Source organism: Phocoena sinus, chromosome 9 (genome assembly GCF_008692025.1).
Source record: "Phocoena sinus isolate mPhoSin1 chromosome 9, mPhoSin1.pri, whole genome shotgun sequence".
NCBI lineage: Eukaryota > Metazoa > Chordata > Mammalia > Artiodactyla > Phocoenidae > Phocoena > Phocoena sinus.
Window position 1 is genome coordinate 23,565,560 of NC_045771.1, and position 10,153 is coordinate 23,575,712.

Consider the following 10,153-nt stretch of genomic DNA (forward strand, 5'->3'; position numbering starts at 1 on the left):
GCGGAGAGGCGATCTGGGCTCGGGAGGGCTCCACTTCTAGCACAGTGCCCTCCCCTCCCCCGCCCAGCTCCTGAGGTGCTGCTTGAGCGCTGGGTCAGGACCTACTCCTTCTCTGACTACCAAATTCTCCATCCTGTGAGGCCTGGCCCTTGATGGACCCCTCCTCTCCCTTCAGAATGAGGCTGCCTCCCAATGTGTTCCTTCAGCGTGTAGTTTCACCTCTTGCACGGCACTTGTGCGAGCCTCCTAGCAGGCTACAGGCATCCATGCAGTTACGCAAGATTGGAAGCCTCTCGGGGGCAGACACCGTTTTGTTTCGTTTCCTTTCTTTTTCTTTTTTAAACAGTTTTAATGAGGTATGCTTGATGTACAATAAACTACTTATTAGAAAGTACAACTGGATAAGTTTTGACATGTATATACCCACAAAGCCATCACCACAAATCAAGATAATAAACATATCCACCCCTCCTCAAAGTTTCCTCTCCTTTGTGATCCATCACTCCTGCCCCTCCTGGTGTCTCCTTCCCAGGCAACGACTGACCTGCTCTTGGTCGCTATAGATTAGCTTGCATTTTCTAGAGTTTTCTATGAATAGAATCATACAGTATATACTTCTTTTGTCTGCCTTCTTTTCCTCTAGATACTGTATCTTATGTCTACTCGGAGCCTAGAACTTAGTAGAATCTCAATAAATACTGGTTGAATGAATGAATATTTTAAAAACTGAAGTTGGAGAGGAATGGGACCAACGTGGTTCCAGCCAAATTCTACTCTGAACGCTATAAAAGGTTTTAGGAACAAAGTTCTTGGAGGAGGGGGTGGGTACAGTGCACATCTGTTAAGGCTTGAAAATCATGTTTTCAAATGATAGGGACCAGTAAGATTTCACAAGAGCCGGGGGGAGTGTTACCCATGTGGACTCAAGTCCACATGGGGGCAGCCGAGGCTCTCGACCCATCCCCTCCTTTGAGGAATACTACGGACCAGAACTGGTACCCCAAGATTTGGGGGGCCTAGTTCCCTTTTAACAGCCAGAGAGAAATATCCAGGAGCCAGGAGTGGCCTGGAGTATAGATCATTGGAAACCAGCTTACTTGTAAAGGACAATGCAGGCCTGAAATCCATCAGCTTCCCTGAGCACTGCTTTTAGGAGGTTGGGAGAGGGTGGGAGAATCAGCCTTGTTTACTGGTGTTGACCAAGAGATGGGAAAGGGTGGGGCTGAAGGTGCCCCCTTACGTATCTTTTCCTGCCCCCCACCAGATCTTGGGGGATGGCCTTTGGAGGGTAAGGCCTGGGGAACCCCAGTATCCCCCCTCAACCTGCTCCCAGGAGGGGAGTCTCAGTCTCTCTGTCCCTCTGGCCTCGGGCTCTGGTCCCCTTGGCTCCACCACCCTTTCACTGATTCATCCTTCCTTCCCCAGCAGCTCCCCAGGCCCGCCCCCTCTACCCCTGGCTCCACTGCAGCACAATGGTTTGGCAGCTTGCAGATTCCATGACACACTCACTCCCAGCCTCCTGGTGCTTTGGTGCGGTCTCTCTCAAACACACACAGGCCCACAACACTTTCGCACAGTCTTGACACCCAGGGCCTCACAGCCTCTCACAACCCTGACAGCCTCCAAAGCTGGTGCTCGAATGCCCAGAGTGCTACTTGCAAACTGCAGCCAGATCCCTGGGAGGGAGGCCTTGAGGCTGCTGGGGCGGGGGGCGGGGGTACGGGGAGCGGGGGCGTCAATCCCATCTGCCGCAGGGAAATGTTTCTCCCCAGCAACTGGCCCTGGGCCAGACAGCAAGTGGTCCTGGTCAGCAGGAGAGGGGTGGGCCCAGAGTCCCACTCTAGGGGCAGTGACCTTCTTCTCCCTCCTCCCCCTCAGAGGCCAGGCAGAGGAGGGGAGCTCTGCTCAGGCCGGGTTCCCTCCTTCCCACCCCAATGGGGATGCCACCAAAGGGGTGGGAGGAGCCCCAGAGCCAGTCCCTGAGGCCACCCCAGGCCTCAAGTGGAGGGGGAGAAGAGAGGGCCCAACGAGGGAGGTGCCGGGACAGCTGCTGCCCCCTCCAGCCCCTCCCTCGGAGGTTGGCTCCAGGAGAAGGAATAGCAACTGGGGAACAGCTGCGGGACAGAGCTGCCGCATAGGCCTCTTTGTTCGGAGGGGCTGAGGGGCTGGTGGGGTAAGGAGGGCACACAGCTCCTTCCACCCCGGCTGGGTACCCCTACCTCCTTCAGGGGGACGGCTCAACCCCCAGCTGCCGCCCCACTCCTAGAAAAGGGCGTGGGGAGCCGTTCTGACCTCCTCCCAGGCGCCCAGATGCTCAGTTTCAGTCCTGAGACGATGCCCAGAGACGGCCCCTGCCCCAACCCCTTCCTACCACTTAGCGGGACAGAGGAAACTAGAGGAAGCACGATGCCCGCCTGGCGGGGAACCACCCGTTACAGCTTCTCCAGGTTGGGCAGCCCCTGCCGCCTGTGCCCCCTCCCATCCAGCCTCAGCCTCAGGCCCCAGCAGCTGTATTGCTGACAGCTTATCTCATCCGGCGGCGGCGGCGGGAGCGAGCCACTTGGCCCAAATGGGGAACAATTCCCTGCAGGAGCGGGAAAGGAGGGTTCCCTCCCGCCCCAAAACCAGCTTTTGCTTCTTCCCCCTCTGTTCTGAGACGGCCTCTCCACACACAGTTGAGCCAAAGGGGCCGGAGCCAGGCACCACCATGGGGGAGGGGAGAGGTGTGCTCTCAGGAAGGACGAGGCCTGGAGAGGGGCCGAGCGCCCGGCAGCGGGGAGGGGAGGGGAAGGCTGAGCCATTTCCTACGAAGCCTTGTTGAGGCCCCAGGCTCTCCCCTCGAGACCCCACCTGGGACCGTCAGTCCAGTCGGTGAAATCCCAGCTGCCGGGGGCTGACAGGCCCAGGGCTGACTCCTCTCTGACCCTGGCCCCCGGCAACCCCACGCGCTCTCAAGCAGCCCTCACTCCCACTACACACACCGGGGGGCCCCTCCCCACGCCCTGTCCTCAGGCTTGTCCTTCTGGAAAGCTCAGAGACATCTGCTGTGTCACAGCGGCAGGGCTATTTCCAGGCCAGAGCGGGTGGGGTGGGGGTCAGTATTGGGGCAGGAGGGGGTAAGGCCTAGAGAGCGGACTGGCCGGGGCAAAAGGCCCCGGACTGAGCTCAGCTGCTAATTCCGGAGGCCTAGAGATGCCCCGAGGGAGAGTGGAGGTGGACGGACAGACCTTCCATCATCTGAAGAAGTCTCTGGGGCAGCCTGGGGGGCACCGGACGCCCTGTGAAACTCCCCTCCTGCGGCCCTGGGGTGCACCCCGCCGAGGGGCCCTTTCCTGCAAATCCCATCAGGGCTCTTAGGAGCTCGCCACAGGGGTAGGGCTCTGCCCCAGGCCCCCGGCCTGCAGGGATGACGGCAGGGCGGTGAGGGGAGGGCCAGCTCCTACCCTCTCAGAGCCCATCCCGGGCTCCCCAGCTCCCAAGCCTGGGGTGCCTCCCCACCCCCACCCAGCGCCGACACACCTTCCAAATCTGGTTACACTCAATGACTTCCTCCCTTTTTCAGGCCTTCCCTCCCTCCCCTCAGCCCAGGCCGTTTGAGCTGCAGCCAATCGGGGCTTAGGGGGTGGGCGGGGGCCGGGCGTGGACGGAGGGAGCCCCCTCCCCGGCCGGCTGAAGCTGGTAGAGGACAGGCAGGGGTTAAGGCTCTCGGATCTCGCTCAGAGCCTTTTTAGGTTTCCGAGGCTGGGCCCTGCCGGCCCTGGCCCCTGGGCCTGAACCCAGCCGCCGAGAACATATGCCCGCGGGGGACCCGGGCCCCGCGCCCGCCCGGCCACCAGCTCTCCCCCTGCTCCCTGGGATCGGGCAGCGATTGGGACCCGCCTTCAGCCGCTCCTCCCCGGTGGAGGTGCTGGGAGGCTGGGAAGCCATTTGCTTTGTTTGGGGGGAGGTGCCCCCGGGAATCAGTAATGGGCATTGGCCCAGTCCTCTCAAGCCTGGTCTGGGGGTGCGGGTGGCAGGAAAGGGGACGAAGGGGAGAGGCGGGTTGGTGAGAGTGTGCGAGGGAGGCTGAAGCTGGAGGGCTCAGAAACTGTCGGGTCTGGACTCCCCCGGGGCCGCCTCGGGATGCCGGCCGACCAGAGAGGGGTGCGAAGGCAGGACCCGAGGGGGCCTGCATCGGCGGGCGGGAGAGCGGGGACAGGGTCCTCTCCCGACGCCGGGGCTCTCTCGGCCCTCTCTCGGCTCCCCGCGCGCCCACCCAGCACCTGAGTCCTCTGTCCCCGTGGGCCAGCCCCTCCTCGGGGCACTTCCCCCTCCCCGCCCGCACTGACCGATGGACACGAGCTTGATGTGCTCGCGCTCGAGGAACTCGAGGGCCACGGACACGTTCTCCAGCTTCATCTGGCGGAAGTTGGGGCGCGGGTGGAACTTGCGGTACATGCGTTTCTGGCTGAGCACCTCGAGCAGCGCGATGAGGCGCAGCCCGTCGCTGAGGTCGCGCTGCAGGTCGGTCAGGCGCTTGCCCACGCACTTGAGGTGCTCGTTGCACCAGCGCGTGAAAGTGTTCTGCTGGATCTTCTTCCACGGCGCGTCCTCCGCCAGGTCCTTCTCCGTGGACGGCATGTCGTCCGCCTCGTCGCCCAGGCCGAGGCCGGGGGCCTCGGAGTAGCCGCTGTTGTTCATCATGCTGGCGCGGGCTGGGGCGGGGGCTGCGCTGCCGGCTGGGCTCCGGCTTGGCTGGGCTCGGGCTCGAGGCGCTGTCGGGGCGCGATCGCGGGACTCGCGGCTCTGCGCTGCGCGGCTCTCAACTTCTCTCGCGCCCCTGGCTGGCGGGACTCGGCGGGCCTCCTCGGCTCCTCCGCCGCGCTCTCTCTCTCTCTGTCTTTCTCCCTCCGGGGGCGGAGCGGTGCTCTGGAAGTGCGGGCCGGGCTGGGGCGGGGGGTTTAAGAAGCCCCCGGGCCGCGTTCCCCCCGCCGCGCCTGCGGCCCCCGGCTCCACGTCAGAGCGCCGGCCTCCCAGGAATGCCGCTCGGCCCGCGGGTGGGGGCCGAGCCGAGCCCGCCGGCCCCGCCTCCCTCCCTCCCCTCCCCCACGCGGCCCGCCGGCGGGAGGGGCATCCTCGCCCCCGGCCCGGGTCTACTACCCCGGGGAGGCCCGGGCCCCGGCGCCGCCGCGCTGGAGGGATGACTAGCGGAGCTGGAAAATGGGGGGAGTGAGGGCTCCCAACACCCCAGAACTAAGCTTCGCCGGTCAGAGATGAAATATACCCCCGCCCCCCAGGACTAAAGAGACACAAGGGGAAACTGAGGCCAGTGGTTAGGGCAAAACACACTGATCTGGTGTTGAAAGAATCTTCTGGGTTGTTTGGTGGCAGGGCTGTTCACAGGGCCTGGGAGTCCTGGCTCCTAGCCCAGGGTATTGTCCACCTGCGGACAGGGAAGGGAAGTGTGTGTGCTTGTGCGCAGACGGGCTGAGAGGAAGTAACGACACTGCCCACGCCAATTAGGGAGAAGGCTTGGGGTGAGGGTGCCCCACTTTACAGGTAGAAAAGTGTCATTTGAAGCCCAAACCCAGGGTCCCAGGGGAAGGACTGCGTGTACCCCTGACTCAGGGTCCCTGTCACCAGCCCTTTTGTCCTCATCCTCTCAGAATGAAGCTGAGCTCAGGAAAAGAGTGCCCAGTGAGTCACACTGTGCTCCCCCCCACACCAAAGTCTGATTCAACCGAGGTGATGAGAGGGGAGGGAGAGCCTCTGCCCTGTAGTACCAGGGAGCCCCCTGGGCGATGTGCCCATTTGGGTCACAGGGCAGATCCTTCCAGTCAAAGGCAGGTTAGCCAGACAGAGACAGAGAGAGTCCTGCCCAGAGTAGTCAAGGGGAAACGTGACGGGGGCTGGTGGGCAGGGAGAGCCCCAAGGAGCCAGCCAGGATGCCTGGGCAGGACTGGGCTGGGCTCAGGGTAAGCCAAGGGCAGCTGACAGCAAGGAAACTGAGGCACTCAAACAGAGGAGCTGGCCTGGAATGAGGTGAAAGAGCTGTAGAACATACTTTATATAAAAAGAATATATATTCAGCAATTCTGTAGGATACATGTATTCCACACCTCCTGGCACCCCCTTTAGGCCAAACTTCCTCAGCTTTCCCATCCCTCTGGACCCATAAGTTTGGGCCCCAACTCAAGTTGTGTGATGACCGAAATTTGGCAAGTTTCTGGTGAATCATTTGACCTTATTCCTCTTCCCCCACCAGGCCCGGTGAAAAGGACAGGGAGAGTGGGCATCTTTGGGGGAAGAATGAGGGCAGTCCTTGTTATAGAGCTTGGGAAGAAGTTCAGGAGCTTTGTGGGGGGCAGTGCTTATGGTGAGAGGGGTCCATGAACGATTTCTTTCCCTTCTCATTACTGAGGGAGGGGGAGGAGTAGAGAAGGGACCAGAAACAGAAAAGGGACCTGCTGTGCGTGACTTAGGAGTGGGGAGCTCTGGGGGCCCTGATAGTGACAGCCGAGATATAAATAGCTTGGGCCCTGCGGCTCATGTTCTCTCGGCTGCCTGTGATGAGGTGCTTAGGAATTCCACCCTCCTGCTGGCACCCCCTTCCCTATCTCCAGAACTCTCATTCCCCCATGCCACCTTTATACCATGGCCAAAACCAAACATCAGGCATCAGTGCCGTCTGTCTACTTGAGAGGCTGAGCTCTCCTGTGCAGAGATGCCCACCTCCTGTGGACACATGACATGTAGCTGGGTTTCATAAGGGAAGTGTGTGTGTGTGTGTGTGTGTGTGTGTGTGTGTGTGTGTGTGTGTACAAAAAGGCAGACTTCTGACACCCAACCTGAGGTGCCAGCTCAGGGTTCAGTGATGAAGAAACTGAGGTATAGATCCAAGAAAGGATGGATTCCTCTCCCTGAGCCTCTGGGGAGAAGAGAAAGGGGTAAAGCAGGTTTGCCTGGAGCTGACAGCCCTTCACAAACCCTAATGGCTCACACTCGTGTTTTGTGGGCATTACCTTAGGTCCCCCAGTAACTTGAGGGCCTCGCTTAAGGTGGGGGGAGTTCAGAGGGAAGCCAGCAAGTGGACAAAGAACTCCCTTCTCCCCCTTCTCATTTCTTCTCTCCGAGAGGTGTGTGTGTGTGGCCCCAGGGGAGTGAGTGAATGGGCGGCAGAGGGTGCCCAGTGCCAAGGATGGTTCCTGGCACCCTTCTCACCCTGCCTGCCCCAGAAACCAGAGCCCGTTACTCTCCAGGATAAATCAGGGCCTGACTCAGGCCCCAGCCAGCCCGTCACAGTCAGCCTGCCCAGGCACAGGCTGGTGACTCAGCCCTCAATATAGCCCATGAGCCCAGGCCCCAGGCCTCGCCATGAGCGCTGGAACAGACCGTGCACAATGCTGGTCCAGGGACCTGCCAAGTGAGGGCCCCTCCCTGAGGAGGGCTGATGTGCTCCTCTCAGAGCCCGGCAGGGGCTTACAGGGGGTTTCATCAGCTGAGTTTTTGCGGCACTGCTGGCGGTGGTGGCCACAGGCTGTATATAGCCCCCTGACTCACCACCCGCTGACCTGTCTCAGGAGACCAGGTTGCCTGACCTTTCCCCTGGCCCTGCCTCTCCCATCAAGGGGCACTGCTGGTCATCCAACATTGGCCATATTTAACTTGAGCAGAGCAGAATCTGAGTGAGCGTGTCCAATGGGCCATGTTTGAAAATCCTGCTTTTCTGGAACCAGGGACATTTCCATAGCCCCCTGTGATGGCACCAGGCTGGTCAGGCTCACAGCAGGCACTTTGTTTCAATCCGTGATACTGACTGTGGCCCTGGCCCAGGTGTGGCAGGGACAGTGTGGTAGGGTGGAAAGGTACATAGGCTGAATTCCAGCCTCTTCACCTCTGGTTCTGTAGCCTTGGTCAGGTAATGGAACTCTTTGGGGCCTCAGTTTTTTTGTCTGCAAAATGGAGTTAGTAGTACTCTCATAGGGATTTTTTTATGCATGAAGATGAAAGGAGATAACATGTAAAGTGATTAGCATGGTGCTGGGCAGCTAATAGGTGATCAGAAAAAGCCAGTTTGCTTCCTCTGCTGGTATCCTGGGGACCACATGGGTTCTGGTGAGCTAGGCCTTCCTCACAGCTGCCTCTGTCCCCTGTAGAATCCACTGCTGGCATCTCCCACTGCTCCCCTCTTCCCTTCCTTGCATCCTAACACTCCACCTGCCAGAATCAGAACCAGAGTACTTCTGATCTTTAGAGCTACCCACCATGCCCCCCAAGAGCAGCTGGTCCTTGACAGGGGGTGGCAGGTGGTGTGCTCTACCGTGTAGCCTGGGAAGGGAAAGCAGAGGGGTCTGTGGTGCAGGGAGAGAGCAGAAAGGAAGCAGTTATGCAGAGGGCAGGAGAGGGGGGAGATGGAGGCCACTGGAGGTGTTCTGAGTCCTTGGTTCTATCTGTACCTGGGCCTGGGTGCATGCCTGCCTGTGGCTTCTAAGAGACACCCCTGTGGACTCAAAGCTAACTCCAGGGACTGTTTCACATTCAACACAGGCACTCTGAACAGTGTATCTACAAGACCAGAAAGCACAGAGCCCAGATCCGTGAAGAGGATGGCCTTCCAAGATGAGCCGACACGGGCAAGTGACCTAAAGGGAAGAGCTCTGTATTCTGAACAAAACGGCTGAAGAAAAGGACCACTTCCCTGTCATTGCCAGCTCTGGGTTTGGGCCTGAGAAGGACCAGATGAAGTCCTGACTGGGGGCCGACTGCCTACCAGACCATGACTTCCACCTTGGCTTCAAATACGAAGTTAAAACAGTGATGCTCAGTGGTGGGTAATCTTCCAGACCTCTCCACCACACATGTTCTCCAGCCAACTGGTGGCCGGAGTAAAGCTGGTAAAAAGCAGGGTCTCACTACACTCAACAGCAAGGGGACAGTGGTAGCAGGTGGATCGTGAAGGAATTTCAATTAGGTTACAACTGAGAACACACAATCTAATATAGTGAAGGGCAGTGCTTCTCAAATTTTATCGGGCGTACTAATCAACTGGGGATCTTGTTAGAATGTAGATTCTGTGTCAGTGGGCCTGAGCTGGGGCCCGAGGTTCTGCCTCCCTAACAAGTTAACAATGCTCATGCTGCAGGCCCGTGGGCCACAACTTGAGCAGCAAGGAGCTAGGCCACCCTAAATGAGCCCTATCTCTAAAGAGGAGTCATTTAGAGGGAGCAAAGGGGACCCACGGCACTGCCCTCAATCTGCCTAGGTACAGCCCTGTGATAAGGGCAGGTCACGATTTCAGCCCTGGCCCCAGGTCTGCTAGGAGGACTCCCAGTCAGCCTTGTCACTCCTCTGGGCTGCACACAATTTAAAAACCTCCTAATTCTAAATGTCCTTGCTCCCACTAGGAAAACACTGTGGAAGAAATGAATTCATTTCGTGCTAAGCAGTGCCCACCTCAGTACACACTCTATAGGTATGTGCTGCTTTGTATATCGGGGTGAATGAAACAAACTCCTTTGCTATCAGGTAGAAAGGAGGCAGAGAGAGGGTCCCAGGAAACCGGCAGTCACGGGGGCCATTCTGCCCACTATGGCTTATGAATATACTTGGGGGCTTTCATATGGGAACATTCATGATGAGAACAACCAACCACAAAAGGTTCCGCAGGAATGAAGGTCAACAGGAACACTCATAAATTACCCTCATCATTCCCACTTAGATCCGTTCTCAATCCTCTGCCCAGCTGGCTCTGAACTCCAGGAGGCTGACCCTGAAAGACTGTCACCTGGGCATCTCTGCTCTCTGGCTCCCAGCTGGGATCAGCCAATGAGACACACCAACAGGGAACTGGAGAGTGGGAAGAGAGGGTGGGGGGAGCACATCAACTTCCCACTTCCTCATGGCTCTGATAAGGGCCACCCCCCCCCCCCCCATGGCCACCATGTGTGTCTGGGGCCCCGTGCCAGGCCTCCAGCTCCTGCTTCCTCCCTTTTCCCCTTCAGGCCTGCGACGGTAGCCAGTTCCCCCTGTTGCTGGTGCCTGGGGACTTCACTATTCCTCAGTGGTTCTAACTGCCTTCCATACATAATCTGTTCATTAACAACTCTTACATGAAAGCCTTTTTTTTTGGCTGTGCTGCGCAGCTTGTGGGACCTCAGCTCCCCAGCCAGGGATT

The 10,153-nt window shown here is 58.8% G+C and overlaps 1 protein-coding gene across 4 annotated transcripts in view; it reads right to left on the minus strand.

Annotated features, from left to right (window-relative positions):
• The window catches only part of FLNC (filamin C), a 45,899-nt gene extending 40,986 nt beyond the window's left edge, over positions 1–4,913 (minus strand). Inside the window, exon 1 of one of the 4 annotated variants that reach the window (XM_032642470.1) lies at positions 4,329–4,912. In XM_032642470.1, the coding sequence (XP_032498361.1) occupies positions 4,329–4,683 (355 nt within the window). In that variant the 5' untranslated portion in view covers positions 4,684–4,912. Of the gene's footprint in view, positions 1–4,328 lie in introns of all 4 variants that reach the window. The other 3 variants (XM_032642468.1, XM_032642469.1, XM_032642471.1) reach the window with 3 other exon arrangements.
• Between the last annotated feature and the right edge of the window lie 5,240 nt (positions 4,914–10,153).